The following is a 27,481-nucleotide window of genomic DNA, read 5'->3' as shown; positions in this document are numbered from 1 at the left end:
CTTTGAGAATTGTAAGACCGGTTTAATTTTTTTGTAGGTTTACTCCATAGAAATGCTTAAAAAGCAATAAAGCCAATCTCAATAGCTTTGCTTAAATCCATGACTATATCAGTTCTGTGTTATGGGTACACAGGGAGAAACTAACTGAGTAGGAATTTGTAAGGGATCCCTATAACAATAGTTACATTGTTTGCACACATACACACCATAATAATAACAAGAGAAAAGCAATAGCAACCTTGCAGTTACAAAAATACCAAGTGCCCTTTAAAAATGTATGTGTATATTCTGTGTTTACCCAGATTAACAGTGTCGCTAGGGGCTGATACTTTCTGTATGCTGTATCTTCTGTCTGATTTATTAAAGTTTTTTTTTTTTTTTTCTGGGCTTCTTTTCTTCAAAACTGTGCTTGCTTGTGCCTTATGTTCACCAAGAGGAACCTAAGTTCCATGAGTAAACAACTGGAAGCTGAGAACAGGAGTGTGTAAGAAACCTGGATTAATTTAACGACAGTGCCTTATAATGGAAAATATAAATTCTCCTGCTGCGATTGGTATATACATTCAACAGTTTTATTGTATGTCAGTGCGCATTATTCGGCACAGCTGCCAGAGAGGCATTGCTGAACTGGTGTTTCTCTTCCATGACAAACACCTATTAAGCAGTCAGCATAAACTCCTCTTGTTACAGCCTCTGACATCACCCTCAGGGCAAGCGGACACAGAACAGCGATTGCTGAATCGCGTATGAAAATTATAGTTTTATTGTCTACACAAGTGAAGGTTTAACTCAGATTCCTGTTCGAGTCAGCTCTGTTATAAAGGAGTGATTCTTTCAGGGAACAAACAAGCACAGTACACCATTGTAATCAAAGGAACAGACACTATTTATGTATTGGAAAGCCTTGTTCACAATAGTGCTAACATTCCAATGCCCCAGAAGCCACTATTTTAGCAGCTGTAGAGAAGATAAAGCATGACTAACAAGATGCCATACAGAGTCAGATAGTTTTTCAGAGCACAGATGGAATCATCCCATTTAATATAATTCAGTTTACATGCACGACCAATATGTGGGAATCATGTATTTAATGTTTATATAAGCATTTTCTCCACCGTAGCGTTCAAAGAGTTCCAGTGTCTCTTGGATGAGAACTCCAATATTTTCACGTTTTTGCTGGCCGTATTCTATCCCATCACCTAAATTAACTGGTTAATAAAAGAAAAAAAAATAAAAAGGGAAGAGTTAAATTGAATTTTGTCTTACACTTCAAAATAACGACATAGAAAATTGCAATTGCTGGTCAATTGCAATGAAACTAAATGAAAATGAAAATAATAAAACACATTCTCATATAAGATGAATATAGATTCTCTCTTTCACAGTTCACCTCTAAAACCATTACTTCTTTATATTTAACACTGCTTATTTAAGACAAAATTCTACTGCCAGATGCATATGCACTTTTCTAAAAAAATAATCTAGACTTGTTATGGTTTGAAATCTTAAATAGATATTAGTTTGGGATTGCTCCACATTAGTCATCATATTCACACACTTATGTTGTTCCTGATAGAGGCAACCTGGCTAAAAGAGATTTTTTTTGAGTATAACATGGAGTATAACATCATTCAATTTCAGCTTCCTGAAAAATGTGTAAAATTAAGTCAATGCAAAAGGACAAATTATTGCAGTCCCCAGACACAGGAACATTTACTGCTGCTTTGTCTAACATGGACTAGTAAGGGTGGTACACACTCATGCACACAGATCATAATTCTTTAAAAATCAGTATGAGCATCTGTGATAACAAAACAAGAGCAATAAGAAATAACTTCACCCACAAAGTTGCTGAGAAATTTAAAGAAGGAAAATATTTTTCATCCGGTTTTAAAATAATATTCTGAAAAGTATCTGAAAAAGCATCTGAATATATATTCCAATATATGTATGAAAACAATTTGGAAGGAGCAAAATGTACTCAGACCAGGTTTGGTGTAGTGGGGAGCTGTCACACTGCTCTAGGATCATCCACATGCAGCAGCCAGTGGCCTCACTCTGGGCAGTGGTGACAATGTGCCCATGCCAACATCTCAAACAATCAGCAGCACTCTCACTCAGCCAGAGAAAGACCCATTTGTCAGGACAATGCAGCTCCTCCGGCAGAGCTGGCCTTTCACATTTGAAACAGGGCAAACACAAAGGCAAGGGTAGATTTTGCCCTCACTGTTGCTTCTAGATCCCCAGGCTGATGCTGTGTAGATGTACAACTGCACCAATCCTCACATCCTCTACTAAATCTAAGCCCAAAGATCTGGATTTAAAACTTGTGGCTTTGTTACCAGCAAAAACTGAGGAACCATGATCATGAAGAAACAGCTGGTGAACCTGGGCAAAAATCATCCTTTTGATGAATTTTTCTGTAAAATATCTGACTTTTTACACATATTTATGTCACTTTACTCTTTATGAAATGGTTTTACAAATACTGATGTGGCATATGAGGACTGTGATTCTGGAGTGGGAAGGAGGTAATTTATTTTTTATGATAATTACTTTAAAGCACACAAATATTTTCCAATACATTAACTGTTAATCTCACTGACATGAAAAGCCAGGGTTGTGACATCAAAATTTATTACAATGAATTTACTGTTATGTTACAAATAACAGAAAATGAGAGTGCACAGAGAACACCAAGAACTATTAGAAAAAGGATTGACTTATACAAAAAGGAAAGCACATCACAATTGGGTGCAATTTAGAATAAACATGCTCTTGCAGAAGGCAACTGAGATAACTGTGCCTCATCACCTGTCTTATATGTGCAGTGCAAGCCCTCCCCAGAACACCTGGAGGTATTTCTGATTTCACCAGTTTGAGCAAAGGAAACCCTGAACCTTGACCTAAGTCTTGGCAAATACATAAAGGAATTACTGACTTTCCAACCATATGTCTATTATCTGTAATTTTAAGCCTACACACATGCTCTGCTAATGAGCTTACACAGCTTTCATCGTTCTTTCAAAGAAGTAGTAAAAAAAATCAGCTGTCTGGAAGTAATGGTGATACATTTCTAAGGAAGTCTGGGGGAGGCCAATGAGAAGCCATGATAATGCTGGGAGCAGAGGTATTTTTCAGAATTGCATGTTATAATCTTTATTATAGAACATAGTCTGTACAAAAAATTATGTCTTAGATGCTTGATTAAAAGGTACCTAAGAGTGTGAGGCAATGATAAAGGAAATAGTCTGCAAGGGAAGACTGAATGTGTGATGTGCAGACCATCATTACAATTTTTTTTCCTGCAGATCATCTGTGTTTTATGAAGGTTTGTATCCTCAAGACTGTCATAATTCACACCAGTGTCATGACACAAGCTACAACCAACAAAACTGGAAAGGTTATGTCAGCATTGATGTCACCTGGTAAGTACTAAAATGGCTATCCTATGTAGTTATAGGAATTAGCAAAGCTTTCATGCAAATATTAAATGCATTAGCCCAAGAGGACAACATCCATTAAATGCGTGAGTCAGAATGATCTGTCCAATGAACCTAAGGGTAAATATCTACTTGTAATAATAATGATTAGTTGGAAAAAAATAGCCATTGAAGTATAAGGGTCTCAGCAAGCCCTTCTCTGGTTTGACTTTATTTCCAAGTTAGTTTGCCTGAAAAGCCAGCTTTGTCAGCCACAAAAATGTTGCATATGTAAAGTGTGAACATGGATCTGGTTCAAACTCTTCATGAAGTTGTCCTTTGTGAGGAAGAATAAATCAACATGAAAATGCTAGGAAGCACATTTGTCACATCTTTGACTCAAAGTGAAACGTCTGGCAAATTCCGTATGCACCAAGAACTCGTTTCAGAACAAATGTTATTTCTATGTTTAGAAGAAATGCATTGAAGAATTACTGACAGATCTAGAGGACTTCAATCAGGATCCCTGATCCCAGGCTTCCTGGATCAAAAAGTTAGTTCCCAATCTCCCAAATCATGCACCAAAGGTTTAATGGTGCTTAAAGTGAAGTGAAAGTCCCTGCACCTGTCGAGACCTGTGTTAGCTGATGCAATCAGCGGCACACCAAGGCCAGGAGCGGCACTCCCTGCCCTGCCAATGCCAGCTGCTGTAGCCAGGGAAACCCTGCTCAGGCCCTCAGGGACTCAACTCAGCCTTTGCCAGGGAACAGAGGAGGATTTGATTTTTGCTATAAAAGGTGGTTTGTATTTGAGTCTAGACATGCTTCTATTCATGATTTGGGATAATTCTGGTGTTATTTGTATTTCATGTAATTTCATTTTAAAATTTCATTAGGGTAATGCTACAAACATAAAATATTACTGCTTTAAAGAAGGGTGAGCAAGTTTCTCTCTATGCACTATAAGCCTGATATGGCAGTTTTGACATCCTGGAGTGGACAAGAAAGGTAAACCAACCCTTAGAGCTCATTTAGATCTATTCTTAACTCTGGACATTTGTTAGCACCTGAAAGTGCCCAAGAAATTCCTTTAGTTTATTAGATTTCACTTCAAGGCAAGCCAAATCTCAAAAAAGAGGAGTTTTTAATCTCCTAAATATGTTGCTTTTAAGTATTTCACAGTTACAAGAGCTTGCTCCTGGTGATGATTGTTCCAAAGGTTCTGCTTTACACAAATTAAGGGCAGGGTTTTCATACACCTGTTATTGCATGGATGTCATAGATCTTGGGATATTAGATTTTCCACAAATGTTAAATATCTGAGGAATGCTTAGTATTGGAACAACATTTAAAAGAAATTTCTGAAGTGACTGTGTAGACAGCCCCATGTTCCCTGTTTAGAGGACATTTTTAATCAAATTGTAAGTCAAATGTAATTCCTTTGTGCTTTACTGAAGAAAGTGTTTCTTTACTGATTCTAAGTGTATATAGTCACACTTGTGTATTTCAGCTTGTCTTGGAACAAATGATTCTTAGCAGAAGTTTTTGAAGTGCTACTAGTTAACAAAGAGCTCTGGTACAACAGTTTTTTGTCGGTTTTCTTTTTTTTTTTTTTTTTTTTTGGTACACAAAACAATAAAACTCCTTGGAAAGATAGGCATCATTCCTTCCTTTTGAGTCTTGAAAAACAAAGATACTGAAAGGTAAGTAAAGTGACTTCCAAGGAAGGTATGAGTCACAAACCATGATTCTCAACTTTTATTGTTGACAATGAAAGTACTATTTATGGTAAAATATAACTAGGGTAAAAATCCATTTTAAGTGGCTCAGTTCACCCTAATCAAACCAGCACGTATTTTCAGCAATTAGAATGACTACAGGAATGTAACATGCTGACCTGAATGTTACTTCAAAACAAAAAATCCCAGCTGCAATGTGATTGAGCCTGTCACATAACAAAATGCAATTAAGCAGTACAAACTAGCATTAAAAAATTTTGAGGAAAATTTCAGGGCTTTCTTTCCTTCTAGGAGTCATCACCAATACCAAGAAATAAATGGAAGCTGATTTCAGCTACAGTCTGACATGCACCCATGTCAGGGTTCACATCATGTAAGTTCACTACTCAGGCACAGTTCAGAGCTTAATTAAGCTTCCAAAGTCTTCTTGTTAGGATAAATTTAATTGTCATAGAATGTGTTGGCTTCCTGACTGGAGTGGGAAATGAAAGCCCTGATGAGTCAGTGTGGGGAGAGAGGAAGGCTCCTTTGCACCACTCCTATCACTGTGACTCAGAACTCTGCTTTGAAATTGTCAGCTCCAGGAAGGATGAGGTAGTTCAGTCTCCGTGTTCATTTAATTGAAAGTCTGTGAAAAGTCACAGGGTAAGAGTCTAAACCCCTCTTGTCTGCTAAGAAACAGTGGGGCATTTCCAGTTCATTTCACTCAGGGCAAGGAAGAGACACCAGGAGGTTATGACTTGTGGTTGCTACTAACCCAGACAGAGAACCCCATGTTCCCTTTGTGAAGGCTCAGAGCAATGTGAACATCAGTTTTAAATGTTCTTTAGGATAAGGCTAGATTATGTACACACAAAGTGCAAACTGGCCTCAGGTAGACTGGTCCCAAAGCTAGACCAGTTGGAAAGAAGAGCTCATAGAGTACTTTGTGTTGGAAGGAATCTCTGGAGTCATCTGGTCCAAATGCTCTGCTCTAAATCAGCCTCATTTCCAAAGTTAGATCATGTTGCTCAGGGTGAAACACCCCCAGTTGCTCAGCACAGAGTGATCCCAGAATGGGAAAGGGTGCAGAAATCCCCTTGGGCTGGTGGAGATTTTTCAGCCATTTCAAATGTGATGGAGGAGAGTGCTACTCCTTAAACATGAACATGTGTTTCATGAAGGACTACTTGCTGGAATTACAAATGTCATAGGGAGAATTATTATCTGTTTTGATACAAAAAAAATCTAAACTTTTGGTGTAGTAACAGATTACCACACATATAACACTGCCTTTGGAAGCTTAATCTTATTCTAGGGAAAGAGGCACAAATTTTGCTGAGAAATTAAAATTTCATTAACACTCTGATTTGAAATCATGAAACATAATTTTATAAACTGAAATGAACACATATATTTCAAAGCACTTTAAAACATTAAGGCTGAATGTATTAATATAACCTGAGAAGGCCAAATCTTTGAATAAGCCTAGACATATTTTTTGACACTATCAACACTTGAGTTCCTTGTCTCTTGCTTTACTTGGCTCTTCCTTCTATTTTTCATCACTAGGGCTGAGTGTTTATCACTTTCCAATGCTACAGTACTGCCGAGATTGCAGAAGAATATTTCAATCCAAGAAGGCATGTATGCTTGGAATTTAAAAAGAATACTAATATAGAGACATTTCAGCTCATCATGTCCTAGAAAGATTTTCTTAATTTTCATTGAAGGCAATTTGCTTTAGCATAAAATACAGATTCTTCCTATAGTTGTCTTCCATATGCAGCCAGCTTTTAGTTATTTTACAAATAAGCATTTACAGTGAAATGAAAGAGCTGTTACTATAAATGCTATTCAGAAAGTCAACAAGTCAGCAAGAAGAGGAAGTGTTCTGATTGGACAGGAAACATGGAAATGATGTTTTACTAATGATGTAAGCTTACTAGAGATAGCTGCAACTACTTGCAAATTGCTGGAATAAAAAAAAAAAAATAACCAACAACCCAACAAAAACCTAAACCAAACAAACCAAAAAACCCAGCTGAAAATGAGCCAACACAGCAGCTGTTATCGCAGTTTTTCCATTTCCAGGAAATGTTATCAATATCACATATAATCCTTTCTAAGCCCAGGTTTTAGGATTTTTTTTTTGCTCTTTGGTTTTTGTTTTTTTTTCCTAGAAGTAAAAGAATGAAAAAGAAGTCACAGGTTTTGTAACAAAATTTATTAGCAAACATATCAATGCAGTAAAAAACAAGTGAATATTTTTTTCCTTTGTAAGTACTTAAACTTCTCCTATTAATTTAGACTTTGAAGTTTGCCTATGTTAGTGCTACAGATCAATATCAAACAAAGCAGAGTTAAATAATCTTAGACAAATAGTATGCTCAACAGGGGAATGGAATTTGGAGGCTGACATCTCATTGGCCTTGGGACAACGTTTACTATTGCAAAACAATATTCTAGTCACAAATCATGCTTAACATGCAACGAGAGTTGCACCAGTTATGTGAATCTGATGTTCTGCCAGTTGTTTTAGAGGTATATAAGCTAGTAAAAATAAAATAATATTTTTTTGGTTGGAAGTCATATTTGTGTGTGCAAAATTTGCATAGCTTTGCTGGACTGATGTGAAATATGTTTGTTCATCCCATTATTTTCTCATCCAATATAGCATCATTAATGCAAAAGGAATTAAAACCATGAAAAAACAAATCTTTGCATGTGTGTGGAATAACATAATTTATTTTTTAATGTAATTCAAAGTGACAAACCTGAAAGTTCTCAAGTGTTTCAAAGATCACTGAGTTCAATATGAAACATAATCCTAAACCAGCTAATTTGTGACATTGAGTTACACACATACTTAAACCCAAGATGCTTAGCAATCCATCCTCTTTCCACCAATTGGAAGTTTTTTATTAATGCAACCAAAATGCTTTTAAGGGGAAACCCTATGTTTTCCTTCACAAGCAAAAAGCTCAATAATCCATTACTTTGTGTTAATAACTGCTGCTATGTTTGTACATCTGCCATGAGCTAATGGAAGTGGTTGTGTCTAATTTTGCCATTCAAAATCATTACCATTTAAGAAGTCTATTCAGCCTATTTGCCCATCTAAAATTGCACAGAGAACTAAAACAACTTTAACAACTGCTTTCCTTACTTTGTGACAGAAGGGTGAGCCCTTTTTTGTCAGAGGAAGTTTCACCTCAACATGAGGAAGAACTTCTTTACGTTGAGGAGAGTGCTGGAACAGGCTGCCAAAGGAGGCCCTGGAGTCTCCCTGTCTGGAGACATTCCAAACCCACCTGGACACGTTCCTGGGTCACCTGCTCTGGGTGACCCTGCCTTGGCAGGAGGGGTTGGACCACGTCATCTCCTTTCCTACCTTAACTATTCTGCGATTCTGTGAACACGACCATATAAAAATAGGTCAATGCATTAAAAATTTCTCATCAAAATAATGGGAGCAAGCAGTTGGATATGCCTATAGGTTGCTGAACATGACTAAAGCTGCCAGTTTTCTAGTTTCACTCTTCCCTAAAAAAGCTAAATAAGCAAGATCCTGAAGTCAACAGAGGGTGTTTTAGCAGTGATTTGAGAAAGGACAAGGAGATGAAAGCTATGAATGACTGTGTGGATTTGCCAAGACTTCTTTCATTGCTGTAGGACAAGGACAGAATTTAAGCAGTTTAAAGGACAACTAGCACTGAAACTGGAATGTGCTATTTTATCCTCAAGCCAGACATAAAGGAACACCCTGCTCCACAGGTATCAGTACTATAAAGATCAGGATATCTCCTTCTGGTGTGTCTTTATATTTACATATATATATATATATATATATATATATATATATATATATAGATAGATAGATAGATAGATACGTAAATGAATTGGGTACTCTGATTACTCTTTCTTTGTTTTTCCAGTTGAATTAATTCATATATAGATAAAAAAATAGCCTTCTCATGTTGTGAATTTGCTTTCTTTTTATGAAGGACATAAAAATAAATACTTATCAAAAGCTAGTTAACAGCTATATATTTTACACTGAGAAAAGCATAAATTTTAATTCATAACAGCTTTTCAAGTAAAGAGGAAAAAGCCAATTTTTATATAACTAAAATGTATTATGATGTGTAGTCTTACAGAAATGCAAAACAGATAAAAAGAGAAAAGAAATTGTGTCCCATAGGTGTGGTATTTCTGCAGATTCATGGCTTTTGAATTGGGTAAGTTGAAGCTTTTTGAAAAAAAATGTAGAAACCGTACATAGACCACATTCAGACTGAATTTTTTGGTTTTTTTTGAGCTTTAGGGACCTGAAGTAAGTGTGAAAAAAGAAAAGCGAATAAGAACTATTTCATCAGTGACTTTTAACTGGAAAACACTCAATCTCCTTCTTGTCTAAATCACACCAGTACCAGGTGATAGTGGATATTTACATGTCAGTAACCTGACTTAGACCACTTATTCAGATTTTGCAGACTGACACACTCTTGCAATGCACAGCAAAACCTATTGTTTTGCCACTTAAATAATGTTTATAAGATTACTTTCTTTACTATCTCATATAAAATCATTATTTACTGTGCCACTAAAGATATCACAGACTCTAGGTTGTGTTTATTAAAATGTACTCCTAATGTTTTCACAAAGGGATCATGGTGTTATTAAAACACAAGCATTTTAATAAGGCATAAATACATCTGTTTGTAACAATGAAGTAATTGCATACAATTAGTGCATATAAAACCAACAGGATGGGAAATGATGAGCAGTTTTTTGAGGTAAAATTAGTATTGACATATATTAAAATAGTTTAAAAGAAAACTATTTTTAATATATCCCATATGTTTATTTTATTACAGCTAATTACTTTTCTTCATTGTTTTAAGAAAATAGAGATATTTCAGTAAAAATTATTAATTAAAGGCTATTTTTTCCATTCCAGGCAGCATTTTTTCTGATAAAAATAAAAATTAAACAAAGGTCCTAGAAATAGGAGTAAGAATGAAGAATATATTTTTCTGATTTCCAGTGTTCATGACACGATTCTATTATTGGCATGTATGAATATATAAAAACATGTATTTATACATGTAAATACATATTTACATTATATAAATTATATTTATATTTATTCATATATATATTTGTATATTTTAATATATATAATAAATATATATAGGGAAAAAAACGCTGCTCCTTCTTGCTTACACTTGAAGAATTGCAATCATCCAGAAGCATATAATGCCTTAAGGTTGTTGAAAAAAAGACCTTTAAACATCTGTTCTGGAACTACACATGGGAGTAAAAGTGGCTTTTCTGTGTGCAAAGAGGATACATGACATGCTGAGCACTGTGAATTGGAACCTGGCTAACACTGATCATACAGGTGTCATAGCAGAGACAGCCTCCAACTGCTAACAATGCAGCACCTCGGGTTCACTTTGTAATGCTTCTCTTAATATCCTTCCACTTCATTACTAAAGCAGTGAACCTCAACACTCATGCTTAAAAAAAGAAAATACCTTTGCTTTTCAGGTGAATTTGTAGTTGCTTGTCCAAAACTGCTGCACATATCATGTATCTATAGGCAGTGAAGTAGTTACAGACATCTCATGTCCTCTGAACTGGTCATTTGAGCATTTGCTATTCTGATTTGCTTCCATGCCAGCATTTTAAAGCATGAGAGATTTTTGTCATTTATCATTCTCCAGCCAATCCTGGAAAATATGACCATTTTTGTGCTCTAACATTGCTAAAGCATGCTACATCTTGTAACCACAATCTTAATTCCCTATTCATCACTCCTTCATCTTGCAGTCCTTCCAGCCCCGGTGCCTGACAAGCTTCCAGCTGCTTGGCCTGCGAAGGAAAACGGCTCCCACACACACACACACACATACATGGCACGTCAGGTCAGCGAGAAAGAGACAAGAGAAGAGGCAACTGATATGGCTGAATGCTCTTGGTCAGCTCAGGCTGGCCTAGAGCTTTCAAACAGCCAAGAAAACAGTTTTACAGCACAGCAAAGCACAATGTGCTTGAATATTTGAAGTTTGCATTTTCATGTATTATAATGAAGTGCAAAAGTAAAAAGCTGTCAAGAAAATTCTTCCATGGCAACTTAAATATGCTTTCGCACACTTGGGTGATCTGAGAGTACATGCGCACATTGTAATCAGCTTTACATTAATAACAATAAAATGTCCATTCCTATGAAGGAAAGTCATGAAGGGGTTTTTAGATAAATTTGGGACACCTTGCAAAGATAACCTGGAAGTCAGCATGACTAATATCTAAGTAGGAAATATTTCAAGAGTAATATTCTCTTGAAGTTTCCCTGAAATGCTTATTGCTTAGTGGATAGGGTCAGCATCCAGAAGAAGGAAGAAGTAACATCTCACAAAATTCTTTTATCGCTTTTCTCCAGCAAACCACAGATGGCTGTTTCATCTTCTATGTTATTTAATGCTAATGGCTGCAGTGAGTTTACAGGTCTCTGACCCAACTCTGCAGCTGCACTGCTGCTGAATTGGTACCCATGAAAGCAGTACCTTAAGATTAAGACAAAATTCTGCATCAGAAAAATATCACTGAGCATTTTTGGACAACAGTAGCTAGAGCAGAATGGTGATTTTTGAAGGAAATAACAATGTTATTTTAAGGGAAAAGAATAACATACATTAGTCTCAGTAAAATAATGTGAGGAAAATTCATGAGTCACCAAGAAATGTCATCACTGGATGGTGGTATCTGGAAAGGTCCTCCTGAATTACTTGTCCTAACACAGCCAAAGTTTATTGGGTGCTTGACTGATAAGTAAAATTGACATTTCTTGTCCCAGGGAGAAGAATGTGGGCATGGGAGAAGTATAAGACAAACAAAGGCTGAAAGTGGAGGAAGGGAAGCCAGGGACATTCCTTTGGCTAGTTAATTTTCTGAAATATGCTTCATAAAGGTTCTAACTATAAGAATATATGCATTATGGTTTAACATAATAATTCCACAATGTAACTAAAAATATCCCATTGGATTCCAATTGACATGTTATATCTGAGCCTGTTGACTCTCTGCTGTAATTCTGTAGCAAAACATGGTTAAAGGGTAGATAGGCTTATCTGCACATGTGATGCTAGAACCCAATATCTTTGCTTTACAGTTATGAGTAAGAATCTTACCTACTTACTAACTCCCAAGTCTACTTTGGAAATGATTAGAATGGAATGTCAACTGCATTAATGCAAGCACAGGGCTCTTACAGGAAGGTGGGTATCAGCTAAAGAATTGACTTCATAACATAGAGGAGGTGAACTGAACCTGTTACCAGTCTGTGAGAAGAGAGGTACCAACAGCCTCCCAGTGCTTGAGACCTCTTCTTTGCTACTGTATTCTTTTCCTTTAATTGTATAGATTAAACAAACAAACAAATAAAACCCAAAAAAAACCCACCAAAAAACAAACAAACAAAAAAAAACCGCCACCCCAAAAGTGTAACCCATAAATCTTTTGCTGTTTTTTTAATATCCTCATTTTACAGAGGCATAAGCTTTCCTCTCTACCTAATATCAAAAAATGCAGAGAAGTCAGTAAGTTCAGGCATGCTTGTTATCAGATCTAGTGCCTCAGCCATCTGCCTCAACAGTTCCTGAAACTGCTGATAGTTGTCTGGCAGAGATTATAACCACTGTCACTCAGTCCTGAGAAGACATTGAAGAAGTCAAGCTAATATTAATTTATTTACATATCTTTGCCCTTGTAATCTATCTCTGTCTAGCAGTCAGAATGGCTTAAACTGGGGTTAAGGTTCTAGTTCTGTAGGGGAAATGGGACGAGAAGATAAGAACTTGATTTTATAGGAGAGGAACAATAATAGCACTCACAAATTTCAGCTAACAGACTGACTTAACTTCACACATCCACAGAAGACAACTGTGAAAACAGGCAGAATTAGAGACACCGGGCAGGAGACAACACTGTGGTATAAATCTTTAACAGCCAGAACAGAAATGTAGACCATGTCAGGAATTGCAGCACCTAATACCTGTGGGCTCTGCAGGGGACTCAGTAGGGTTGCATTAAATTTACCTCTCAGCATGTAGTAGGAGTTGGATTCCCAAGAGCAGTGTTCAGGTGAGTGAAGGGCTGATCAGTGGGTCTCACAGAGGCAGCCAGTGGGGATCAGGGAGCAGAAGACCTTTTCTCTGAGACTTAAATATTTGCATTCGGCCTGGAGCTACAGCCCAGGAGTTTTCCTGATGGTAGATAGCTATCGCCATTCCTTCTGGGTGAGACTGAATGATTTCTTCAAAAGCAAGTTGTGTCACGAAACTCTAGTGATGCCTGTTTCCCACGTGTGTGTGCTGATTTTGCACTACACCTCTTTACAAGGACAACTTGTTTTCCACGAGTTCTACCAGCTAATAGAGGGTATGAGCTAAGGCATGTTTTTGACACCTTGTATCTCTTGCATACCCTACCCACAGCTCTCTCACCAGGACCTGAATTTGGATCCCTCCCTCCTACCCAGACGCTTATTTTTCCAGCAGCTTTGCCCCTTTTTCAGTTTGACTGAATTTGGACAATGAGTTTAAAAGCTATGTGAGTTGAGGGGGCGGCTGGGAAGATTTACAGAAAAGAATAACCTTATGACCCATTAAGCCTGGTGTTTTTAAAGCAGGCAAAAAAAAGAAAAAAAAAAAAAAAAAAAAAAAAGAAAAAAAGAAAAAAAAAAAAAGAGCAAGGGCAGAAATGGCTGCCTTAGTTTTTATAGTTTGAAAACTTAGTGATGAAGCACCCTCCCAGGAAGCAGTAACAAGCCCAGCCTATGTGGTTTCAAATCTGCATCTTTCATGATCAGGGAGATTTCACCTAATTATCAAATTATTTAATCATGGAGAAAGGCTCTTGTGACCTCTACCTTATGATTTGGCAAGGAAGCAGCTGTGGAGACAGACCTATTGTTATACTATAAACTTGTGCCAATATTTCAGAAAAACACAAAGTTTAGCACCTGAATCCAATTTTCAGCAGCTACCTGAGTGGGTCAATCCTGAGTCTTTAGCAGTTCCCAAATGAAGGCTGCAGTGAATCAGAACATCTGTACATGAGGCTAGATATTTAAATGTCTAAATACATATTTTCATGAATACAGTCTACAGTGCCAATTTTTAAGTGTTTTGACTTGAACTAACTTCCTAACAGATGGTTATTCTGAATCTATCTTCATTTATTTAGGGCTGTTTATGTTTTTACGGATATAATAAATGATCTAAAGCTTATTCCTTGTCTATTTATTTATATTTTAATAACAGTTAAAGATATTGTTGTACTGCACAATTTATAGAAATGATATAAAGATGGTCTTTTTGTGTTGTACTTACATGAGATCCCTCTGAATGTTCAAGGAAAAACTACTATGACCATAAGACAAAGTGAGCAAGCATAAATGAGATGTAAGAATCATCTATATTATTGTAATTGTAAGTGAGATGTTGCCATAAACATCCCCCAAAATACATGAAATCAAAAAAAGAGGAGAAAATACAGGAAGATAGATAAAATATTTAAATATGTATATGAGAAGCTTTGGAAAGTGGAATTCAACAAAATTTATGGAAATTTTCCCAATAAGATAAAGCTCATGATATATAAAATGCTGGGTTTGGTATCATAAGCAGATATAGGTTTGACTCAGCAAACTGTCATGAAAATGTGTAAGTGATTGCAAAATCAGGACTAAAGAGTGTTTATTTATTTCAAAACATTTCCTAACTAAAGAAATAAGCATATACAAAGTATTAAGAAATGAAGGGTATAAAACTGCTGCCAGCGATAGTCATTTCTCACCATGTAAATCAATGAGTTTCAGAAAAGTAAATGAGAGAGTTAGCTTTTCTCTGCCCACTACAGTGATTAATTAGCTTATTTCCAATAAGAAAAGTACTAGCTATGTTGTTATCTCGTAGCTTTTTTCACATTATCAACAGCACCAGAAAACAACAGCTATCCCTTACACCTCTAAAAGCAAAAGGCACATGTGACCATGAAACACTCTGAGACTTCAGTAAAAAATGTCATGAGAAAGAAAATTCCTCCACTTTGAAGTTGTATTTGTTTATATGTAAGTTTTAATATCCAGGGAAAGCAAAGCTTCCTGTAATAATTTTCTTACATTACTATGACATGCATTTCTAATGCATGGTTTTAACTACAATTGTCTAAAGAAGGTTCAGAAGATATTAAGAATTGCCAACTTTTATTATACAACTTTACATGCACTGTAACACCTCTGCATTTGTATCAAGAAATCAGGTCAGAAAGGAAAGACAAGAAATTTTCCCACTGAATGACAAAGTTGGTTTATTTCCATAAGCCAAATAAATTTTTCAGGAAACATAAACTCAAAAAATTATTGATGTAGAACAGTTTTTATCACATCAGCTGCAGGACTCCACTGGGGAAAACAGAAAGGAGAAGCCCTTAGGCCACATTTTGTGTGACCTAATTCTTTCAAGGGTGTGTTTCTGCAAATTTTTAGGAAGTGACAATGCAAATGAACAACAGTTCCCACTGTGATGTTTTCATGGAATTTCTGCATAACCTCCAAACAGCAGACTTTGCACCAATACTACAGTACACAGTTTTGTTGTAGTGTTTAATTACTTTTGGATGTAAATGAGCAGAAAAACAATTATCACACACCCAGCAGAAGAAATGGTTATGCTTCTATAAATTTCTGGTATTCTACTGCTGTGATTGTCAATTTAAAGTTTCAGTCTCTGTGCTGCTGCCAGTTAATGATTAGTCTACTAAATTTTGGTGAAATTGCACTCCAGTCAAGGGAAATGAAGTAAGAAGATGAGGGAAAAAAGAAACTAATATTTTGGAACTCTAATTAGAGTAGCAGGGCCAGTGCTGGACTTAGCTGTGATGAGGTTGACTTTCTATTAAACTCAATACGCTGAATTCACTGAGAGGAAGATCAAATGCCATGATTTCATTTTCATGGGTGATGTGTTAATAGGAGTGGGATTAACTTCTTCCTCCTCTAGTTATTTTTTTTACATTAATGCAAATCAGAATGCAATCATTCTTCCCTTTGCCAGTATAGTTCTAAAATCTGTCACTTTACTTTCAGAAGGTGCCATGCAGCTTATTTTGAAGGAAATCACATTGCTTTAACAGAGGAAGAAAAAAAACATTCTATTGACTTCAGCATCATCAGCAATGTCTTCCAGAAATACATTTTAAGAACTTCCTATGTCAGACAACCATTTCTCACTTATATGGTTTTAACTCACGCTGCTTTGTTTCTAAATGAGTACTTGCAGCAAGTGAATGTGCTTTCATTTAGCAACTCAAGTTTTCCATTTAAACAACTAAAGATTGCATTTGAGTCATAGCTGATAAAAGCATGCTAATAAAATTCTTTAAAAATTAATATAATTGGATTTTATCTCAAAATAGTAATACCTCTGCAAAATACCCCCCAAATCCCAGAAAAATACAAGCCAAACCCTCTCCCCAAACCAATACCCTGATACTGAACTCTGTATTTCTTCCCTAGAACATGGATGTATTATATTATTTCACTTTTCCTTTAAAAGTGTTAATGGGCATTAACCACATCTATTACTAGCCATATATGCTGAAATACTTCAGGGTTCCTGACATATGATGTCACACTTGGTACAATAAGTATTGATAATAAAACCTGCTTGAATGCCAATAAATACATATTGTGGAGAAATATTATACATGAAGCTTCATCCTTCCACCTACAATTATTTAATACAGAAAGATCCAAGCCATATATAATTTAGATAAGGCAGAATAGCATTTTAAATGAAAAAGGTCAGATGCATGTACTACACATTTTTCATTTTAAATTGTGCACAAAGTCTACTTGTAGACCTTTGAAATTGATGGCAAATGTAAGTGTTTATTCAGCTGGAACTTTAAGTATTTCATATATAATGCATATGTTCCTGAATTAGTTTAAATTTGCTACTACAAACAAATACTGGGATGTTGTGCACACATCTCAAGTATTCTATACAGCAGATTAAAAATGTGAAATGGACATTAATTCCCTAATGCTTCATAATGTCTATTCAATAGTAAAAGAAATCAATAGAATTTTGTATCTGATTTTCTAAGAGAACCACAACACCCCCCTTCTTACACAAAGAAAATCTAAGGAATGCATTATATTTAATTTTTTTTCCTTCTTTTTGAATGTTTTGTTCTGAGGATTTTCTCAAAAATTATTTTGAGAAACATCTTTAACAAAAATACTTCTATTGGCAGGGTTATTTTCTTTGGGGAATAACTTTGATAGTCCAAAATCTTCGATGTGCCAATAGTTCCACCATATTGTTTATTTATCTCAAAAATGTTCTTAGCTTTCACTTGTCCCAGTGTCTCACATGAATCAGCTCTTAAAATACAGTTGTTGTACAAATTCACATTCTATCAAGATACAAAATGTCAAGAAGAGACTATTGAATTAAATTTTGCTAAAGCTATCATCTTCCAACCTATCCCCTTATACTGATGGATTCTCCTGTTAGCTAGAGCACCAAAGCAGTTCACTTGGATAGCTTGGCATTCAATCATAGAATGACTGAACAGTTAAAATTTTTGAAAAATGCCTTTTCCCACCTAAGGTTGACTCCAAAGCTGTACCTGAGGCTGTTGTCTTATGATTAGGTCCTGTTTTTTTTCATTGAAAACTGCCTGAATGAATTACTGGCATTTATATTACTTCAACAGAAGTACCACAAACACTGAGTGTTGTTATCCTTTAAAATGGTCAGGCCAAAGATGTGGTCTCTATCCGTGAAAGTCCTGTAAGAAATGTTTTTCCCCATGCGCTGCAGAATATATTTATACGTGAGAAGACTCATCCTCAGTTGTTCTCTTTTGTATTAATCATGGATCTATCAATCTGGAAAACGAAACTCATGGGAGCAGAAGATAGGCTAATTCAATAAACAGAACAAAAGATTTCAGATTCCCTGTCAGAGGACATTAGATTGACCACAATTTTCTCAGCTTTCAGAACGAAGCTGAAAACTCACTTCAAATTAGTATCCTCATAGTCACTATAAAAAACAGCTACAAAGAAGAAAATAGGACACGGATCATGGTGGAAGGGGTGAGGCTAAAAGTAAATGAGATTGCTGAGCTGTTGTGAGTCTAATTAATTTTTGGAAAATACTCAAATCCTATGACAGGTAACATTAAGATAGGAGAGAAATTACCATGGAAAAGTATTTAACGTTGGGAAAATAGAAAATGTTGGTTAAATAGAAAATCAGATAGGAGGGTGATTTTTTTTTAATTAGTAATGAAATAATCACATTAAGTAAAAAATAATTTGTGGCTTTTACCATAATCACAATTGATTCCTTATGGTATCTAGAAAAGAAAATGGTTTAAGTTAAGAAAATGTGCTATTTAAAATGCATGTGTATGGTACTCTGTAATAAGGTATGGATTATAACTGCGTACTTGACTGACATTCCATTAAAAAGCTTTAAATTGAGTAAAGATGGGTGTGTATTGAACTGTTGCATTTTAGTGCACTTCTGGTGAACAGTATCACCGAGGGAGTGGGGCTGTGTGTTGAAGGGCAGTGTCTGTAATCAACAGTCTGTAATCTGTCCCTACCAGGTGTTACCTCAAGACATGCACATGCTGTTTCCATCTTCTGAACCAAACAGAAAACATTAGGACAAAATGTTAGATTACTTTTCCATAAAATTTAAATACAACTACCCTTAGATAATTATTTTGGAGTGACAAACACTTATATGAGCTGAAGATCTGGCAAATTCCATTTACTTACAAAAGACAAAGTATTTCCCCAAAGACAAGTGAGTCCATAAGTTTCTGAAACAACCACAAAAAAATCATCTTATCATCTTAAAAGCACCTAGCAAAACATACTTGGAATGTTTGGAAATATAACATAGACCCTAAAGAATAATTTTAAATTGGCATTAAAGTCCAATATTTACTCCAAGTTTATTGACCCAGCAGGAAATAAGTGTTATTTAAATCTTAAAATTGATAGTGCACAGAATTGAGTTTGGTTTTGGGAAGAAGAAAGATGTGAGGGAAAGATGAGTTTTTTGGACCTCTAAGTCATGATGTCAATGAGTAGCATGTGACAGAGCCCACTATTTGATATTATGAGCTTTCAGTGATGGAGGTTATTCCTTGGAGCTGTTTTATTTACCATATTGCCATTAGACCTACTTCATCACAGCCCATGTAAACAAGGAAATGGCAAGACCATGGTCTTTAGGGATGTCTATAAATAACAAAAAAATTAATGCACTTTTGTCCACGGACGTGAAGTAAATGAATAAGGAAGAGGTATTTCCTACTGCTACTATGTAAGAAGAAACTTCATGAATATAGATGCTATATTAACTGAGGTACTAGAAGATCTGCAAGCAGAATCTAAGATAAGGCATCTACCATTTTAAGCAGAAATAACAGTAGTATCCATACATAATATTAAATACTTAACAAATTGACCTTAGTGGAGCTTACAAATTTGGATCTAAATATAAAATGCAGGTATATTTGAATCACCATTTATACTCCAGCTATACATAGTGACCATCCTTTTGCATAATTTTAACACCATTTGTTTGTTACACTTTATTTATTAAAAGAAACAAATAGTCTATGTTTTATTTTTCAGAGAAATATTTTCTTAGAAATAACAAACAAGAAAAAAGCTTTTAAAATTATTCTACTACACACAAAATGTTATAAGCTTCAGAGTGTATTTTAAATGCTCCAGAAGAATTGGATATTTGGGGTTTTTGTTAGTTTGGTAGCCACCAAATTGCTTCACTTTGAACAATTAAACTGGTCAAATACATGTTTCTCTGGGAATGATGAATGAAAAACATACTGTTCAGCATCTTTGTTAAGTGTCATTGAATTTGGCATGTATGCTAAGAATGAAATCTCATTTCTTCTTCTAAATTTTTAGGTCACACAGGTTGCATTAAGTGGAGAGTAACTCATACACAATGTTTGGATTTTGTACCATTACATTTCAGTAACTTCTAATTTCATCATTATAGCATATCCTCTAAGATTTGGAAAATGTTTTGCTTTTTTTTCTGATGAATATTTTATTTTTAACATATTATTTCCTAATTTCCATATTTCTGAATCCCATGATTGATTAGAATAGGGATTTGAACAAATAAAATAAACATATTTTGTTGGCTGAAAACAACTGATCAAATACAAAGAGATGAAAATCAAACCATAAACCCAGGTATGAAAGGCCTTGGGCATCAGTGAACCTCGGCTGCTTACGTGATTTCTAACATGGGCTCTCATAGGCTTCAGTAGAACCCTGAATCCACCAGGGCCTTTTTTCTGATGAATATCCTGACTATCACTGGCAGGCTTCATTTATAAATAAGAGCCCACAATGGCCTCTCTTTTCTCCTGCCTTTCAGGTGTGTAGCTGGTGTACTTGGATATTTATGTCAGTGGGCATTTATTTTATGGCTTGCTAGCTCTAGTAGTAAGTTCCTATTTATGTCTTAACCAGCATCTACATTAGTTTTTCAATGAGCCACACTAATACAGAAATATAATTTGAAATATGCTTTCAAACAACAAACTACTAATTAACATATAAGGTAAATGGGCATGGCTACAGTACATGCTGTCAGTCATTTAAAAAAATTTTTGACTTTGCTATTTAGAAACTGATGTGTTGAGCTACAGATCTTCATGCACATATTGACTTTTGCAGTTCTTGGTGATATGAATACCAAGATTTTACATACATATAAAGCCTCTAGGATTATTTGCAATAGCATAAAAAATAAATAAGATGTAGAAAAAACCTTTCAAACAAGAAGCCTAATAAACACAGAATCTTCTCTAAACTCAGTCAGAGAAAAAAATAATCTTTAAGTATTTTTCTCTTTCCACATAAGCTCTGGAGGTTAATAAAACACATAAAATAGAGTCAGTAGTATGACTGCTCAACTAACCCTGAAGTTTTCCAAAAGATATAAGACAAAGATCATCTAAGCTTATTTCACAACTACAGTCACCCACATGATGAAATCATTGGCCTGTACTAAAAGCTAAATCAGCTTCTGCATGAAGAAAGAGTATATTTCAACAATATTACCAGGTAACTTTTAAACTTAAATTGGTATGAAGATAAAAATAAGAGGAGAAATGTAGATAGCATGCTGACTTTGACACACATTAACTGGATATTCACCACAACACATGAGAGTTGGAAGTCTAAGTGTATAATTGTTTTCTGGTGTCTCGTCCATTTGTCCACAATACAACAACACCATGGAATTTTCTCCTATTAGTTGTGATTTACTCAAATGTCTGGAACTGTACTGAAAGCTGTAAAATGAGAAAGATCCAACAGCCATGTAGAAAGGTAAAGGTGCATGATACTTCTACATTTATCTCCTTTCCATGGTAAACAGCATTTAACCTTTCCAAGAACTGAAATCACACATGAAACAAGAAATGCAAGTAACAAGGACAAATAGTCTTTCATTCCCTGCAAATAACAGCAAAATGAAAGAGTAGAAAGAGTATTGGAAGGAAATGCTGTGTGACCAGTCTTCTGGAAGTTTTCAGGAAGCATGAAGATTATGTACATTTAAGAGGATAAAAAATCAGATTTCATTTAAACACAACTGATACACATTTCAGTAATTAATATTGATTATTATGATGTCAGTAGATAAATCTCTTTTGTTTCTTGCAGTAGCCTTCTGCCACTACTAACTTCACTCTCAGTTTATTTCTTTCAGGAAACAAAGGGGCTCATTTATGCAAATAAACTTGATATGGGCAGATACGAACAACCTTTCTGATGGCTGATGTTGCAGATTTCTAATGCATTAGCTTCTGACAACACTGACTCACTTTCCAGAACGAATCCTGTTCACTGGAAGAATTGTACAAGGTACATATACAGTTATAAAAAAATACTGTCTGAACCTTCCCACATAAAGGCTGAAGAAATGTAGAAGCAGGTAAGTAAGGTAAGACAATAATTACCAGGGAAAACAAAAATGTAGATCTTCTTGCTAGAATAGGCTTGAAAGTAGTTTATCTTTCCATTTTTCATGTCTTCATCTCTGCCACTTCATTCAGAAGAAAAGATAGGAATTGATAGGCTTAAATCATTGCAGAACAATCAGTCAGGCATCATCAAGGTTCCTCTCTGGACTCTCCCATCCATTCCCAAGCTGCTAATCTATCTGAAGGTTAATTGGAGCATTTTTATACTTTGCAAAATTACAGTTCCATTTCTCATTCTAAAATGACTCACTAAGTCTCAGTACTGGGTAAATATCCAGTCACACAAAACTTTGAACTTCTGAATGTTCACAGACCTCCCGGGCAAGTGCTGGTCATTCCTGTTTACAAAATTTCACAGTCTACAAAATGCAGCTAAGCACTAAGTTTGATAACAAACTTTTCATCAAACAACAGTTAAATCAAGTAAATCTGAAACAATGTGTCACTAAGATGCATCATTGTAATTTTCCAGTGCTAAGTCAATTGGAATTATAAGAGAGTGATTTTGTGCTAAATAAGAGATAACATTATCATTCTCACTTTAGTATTTTTATTCAAATTAAGGGCCAGGAGTCAAAACAGAAAGCAAACCTAAATTTTAGACCTTAGTCTCCAACTTCTGGAAAGCAGTTAATGTACTTAAATCCATCCTAGCTTAAGACCTATAGTTGATTATGTTATTAACTATAGCCCAATGCTTATGTTCTTTACATGATGTTTGTCTAAATTCATTACCACAAGAAACAGTTCCTCGAGTCACTGCTGGAAAATTCTCTATCCAAACCTCAGAACTACATTACCAGAGCAAAAACTAGGTGTACAGGATTTAAATATTCCTTTGCATTCAGGAGCATTTGTTAACTTTTGCACACTTCTTCTATGTTATATACAAATAAATATGTTCATTCTCAGTGGTCTGAAATGGTGAATGGTATGAAATGCAGTGAAATGGTGTGAATAATAGCCAAGTAAACAAAGATGCTGCAGCTTGTTTAGGTTCACCTTGCAAACAGGCCAGCCATGTGTTCATCAGGCAGGGCTACGCTGGGCTGGGTTATCACATGTGGGTAATGTGCCACATTCTTCTCGTGCCACGCTGTCGCATTCCTCGCTGCGCTGGACGGAATCTCACAGGCTCACAGCCGTGACAGAGAGTGCCACAGCAAAGTTACAAGATCCTTCCTATTAAAGCATCTTCTGGGAGAGACTGCTAAGGCTAATTCATTAGTCGAGAATTTTTGGGATGAACTATGACCCTGCTAAATATAAAAGGAAGTGCTAAATGCTGCACAGCCCATGTTCTTCTCTTTTTCATGGTAATACAAACCTTTTTGTATGACCTAGAAGATCCACGTTAACTTGATCAAAACCTTGGAATATACTGTAACTCCAAATTCTAGATTAATCCCTGATTTAAACAAAGAAAATTAAAATCTGAACAGCCTCTACAATTCCTGGCTGCAAACAGAAATGGGATTAAATCAGATTCCATCTACTGCTCATGCTCAGAGGTACACAGGGAAATTAGACAGGCATTTCTGCATTGGCAGTTTGACTCAAAATGGTTTCTTGAACTGAGACACAACAATAAAGATATAAAACAAAATAAGAAAACAGACACCTTAGTGCCTCTGTCTGGCTAGCAAGTATCTTGCTTCTTGTAAGATATTATTTAAATCAGATTTATAGTTTTTTTCTATTCTGAAGAGACTCAAGACTGACTCCACAACACTTTACAAAATAAGTGATTCCATTCTATTGTGTTAGATGGAACGTCATCCAGGAATAAATATTTAGGCAATTAGATATGTTATGTTAGTTTTGTACAAGACAATGCTCTAACCTAAGGCAACCAAAATAAAATCACAGAAATTATTTAAACAGAAGTGAATATAAATTGTGAAAGTGGTACATTTTTGATAATGAAGTTTAATCAGACAGTGATGTGTGAGTACAGTTTTACAGACCATTATATTTTAATATGTTTCTGAGAAGTAAAATTAAATTATGATTCAAAATTTACAACAAAGTTTTGAAAAAAGGTTCTGTTAAAATAAGAAGGTTCAGGAAGAGGTAGGAAGAATTTAGTTCTGTTCTTTCACAACTTATGTATTTTCACTTAAACTTTTGTAAAAGCTCAAAATCTCTAGCCACTTTTGGAATTCCAGGCATAGATATTCTATTCAGAGTTAGACTGTACATCTACATTTTAAATATTCATACCATCTTCAGCACATCACTATATGAAATGATTCATCACTTTCCTGATACTGAGCCAAGGAAACAGGTTGGTTTCTATTTATAGACGACTCTTTGTAAAGAAAGGAAATGCAAGGAAAACTAAAGATACTGAATAAACAGCACTTAAAATTGTGGTCTACACATTGTACTATGAAGTTCTCCATAAGAATTATTGCAAGGAGAAGCTCATTCTGTAAGAGTCCAGAAAAAATCTCTACTATCCTATTCTCTTACTTCATGATTTCTTAAAAAATCTTAAGATTTCTAAAAAATTAAAAGGCTACCAAAGTATTTTTTTTCTTCTTCACTTTTTTTTTTTAATCATCCTATGGGAGGATTGACATTTTTTCCAGAACCATATAAGATTTTTTGATATTTACCTGATACAGTGGAATAATGCCAATTAAGAACAATGCCAGCTTCCATTAGAAACTTTGGCTGTCATTAAGAAAGAATCATATATTCAGACACAATGAAAAATATTTTGGCTGAAAAGTTACTTATGTCTTAAAAAGTTCACATTTAAAAAAGAACTAGAAGATTTTTTTAGAAAAAGTTATATATTTTGATGTTTTCAATTAAAATGGAATCATAAGTTCAAAAATATTGATTGTTCAAGACATAATTTTACATGTAAATATAAATATAGGAGTTTTCTGTTAGAGAATCAAGCCTTGACTACTTTTTTCCAACCAAAAAATGTCAAACTAGAAAAAGTTTAAAAATTTTCAATCACTACAAAATAGCTTTTGTCAGAATCACAGAATTATGTGGGCTGGAAGGGTCCATAAAGACTTTTGGGTTCCAACCTCCCTGCCATAGGCAGGAACACCTTCCACTGGGCCAAGCTGCTCAAAACCCCATCCAGCCTGGCCTTAAACACTTCCAGCTTTTCTGGGCAACCTGTTCCAGTGCCTCACCACCCTCACAGTAAAGAATTTATTTCTAATATCCAATCTAAACCCACTCTCTTGCAGTTTACAGCCATTCCCTCCTGTCCTATGTGCAAGGAAAATACAATTTAGGCAAAAAAGTTAATTTCTTCTGTTTAAATATAACTCTAGGTACATTTCTACAGCTCTGATTTGCAAAAAATCTGTGTATATACACAAAACTACTCACACAGTTGAGTGCAGTCAAGAGGCAGGGAACTACTCACAAGTGCAAACTTATGTTTATGTGTTTAACAAGCAAGGAGTTATTTTAGAACTTGGTCATGCAGTGATAAAGCAAAGCAGATATTAAAAAATCATCATTAAAATTTTAATGTAGAGCATGTGTTATAAAGCACGTAAAAGTGACAAATCCCAGTTAACCAAAAGTTTTCCTACTTTTGATAATGCAAAAACTGTATTATCTCTCCCTAATGAGCAGACCATTACAAAAAAAAATAGGGAAAACTGAATCTGAGTTCACATAGTATAAGCTAAAGGTGTCTCAACCATGAAAAAATACATTATTGTCATTTTTATTTCTATAGAAAGCATAATAATGGAAGAGGAAAAAAAATCTTTAGCTTTGTCTTCAAATATAAATTTAACATTTTGTTTTCTGTTTTGTCTTATTCTCATTACTGCATTGTCAGATATAGTAATGAATTTCTTTCTCCTGTCTGCCAAATTCCCCTAGAAAACATCTGTAGTATACCAGCATGTAAAGTAATCCTGAAACTTGATTGGAAAATGTATTTTTCAATGCTTCATTCTGGAGTTCTAGCTTTAGAAATACATATTAATTTACTTATTTTAAGCATGTGTTGAAGTTTCTTGTTTCATCATAGTTACCGAATACAATTGTACAGTAGAAATTCCTAAATAAAAAAACTCTAAAATCAGATTTAGTAATCTAACCAATACTGATGCTAGGAACTCTGAGATGTGTACAGGTTACAAATCACAAACAATGATATTTATTTTTTGAGCTAGGAAGAGCTGCATCCTCAGTTTTTGAGGAACAAGGTTGAAAACTCATATGAATTCTATAATGAAATCTTTCAGATTTACAAAATGTGCAGGGAGAGCTGATATGTCAATTCAGAATTTATTTTTGTACACAAGCTGCTTCATTTTTGATAAAACTGTATCATGCTGTATTGTTATACAAACATATTCAATGGATTATCAGGAGAGGAATCATAGCACAAAGGCCTGAGGTATCAAAATGTAGGGAAAATGGCAGTAAAGGAAAAAGAGACACAGGAGTTATATCAATGTACAGGGGTTATATTAATGATTCATGCAATCTCATGTGAGAATAACAGTAAAATTTCAGGAAATTGGAATATAAAATGAAAAACAAAATCCTCCTTGAATTTAGGATGTTTCAGGTCAAATACAGCCCTAGAACATGGGTAACTTCAGACATTTTTGTGTTTAGTGGCTGAAATTGCTCTTTCTGTTTTCTAGTTGCTAATAACTTTTTGCCTCCTTATAAACACTCCTAAATTGTCCTCCAGGGAAAAGTGTGTATACTGGGAGGAAAGCAAATCAATGCCAATGGATATAAGTTTCTTCTAAAATGTACAAGTATTTTCAACATTATTATTTTTCTAAATAATTTTCTGAAATCAAGAATCCACTTAAAATTACCAAAGCTGAAATTTGAACCAAATTAGTTTAATTCTTAGCATTTTTCATTAGAATTTGATTTGTGCTTTGTTGAAGCCACTGGAAGGCAAACACAAAGGCAAACATTAGCCTAAGGTTAGTCTCTCAGTTTCTTCAATGTTTATAGTACAGGAAGAGGTCAGATTCCTCTTGAGGTGAATCAAAATGCCTAAGATTAGATTCTTGTCTGGAACTGGCTTCCAGAGAAACTTTATACTCACAAATGAGTACAGAGAAACTCTATAGAAATAACCCTCTTTAGCATAATTGCTAAGCTTTTGACACTCTGATTCTTCTTTCTCCTCCTTTCCCTGTTAAATTATCTCTTAGTCTGGATGCATTTTAATTTCACGTTAGGCAGGATT

General features: G+C 35.1%; 1 protein-coding gene across 2 annotated transcripts in view; it reads right to left on the bottom strand.

The window, feature by feature from the left end:
- Positions 1-940: 940 nt before the first annotated feature.
- Positions 941-27,481, bottom strand: part of PACRG (parkin coregulated) — a 210,865-nt gene continuing 184,324 nt past the window's right edge. Inside the window, exons 1-2 of one of the 2 annotated variants that reach the window (XR_009274559.1) lie at positions 22,246-22,492; positions 1,018-1,208 (exon numbers count right to left, since the gene is read on the bottom strand). Coding sequence is in view for 1 of the 2 variants with exons in the window: in XM_058802211.1 (XP_058658194.1) it covers positions 1,054-1,208 (155 nt within the window). In the remaining variant the exon portion in view is untranslated. Of the gene's footprint in view, positions 1,209-22,245; positions 22,493-27,481 lie in introns of those variants that run through there. The other variant, XM_058802211.1, reaches the window with a different exon arrangement.

This window comes from Ammospiza caudacuta, chromosome 3 (assembly GCF_027887145.1).
Source record: "Ammospiza caudacuta isolate bAmmCau1 chromosome 3, bAmmCau1.pri, whole genome shotgun sequence".
Lineage (NCBI taxonomy): Eukaryota > Metazoa > Chordata > Aves > Passeriformes > Passerellidae > Ammospiza > Ammospiza caudacuta.
The sequence above is the reverse complement of the archived record's forward strand: the minus strand, read 5'-3'. Positions and strand labels throughout refer to the sequence as shown.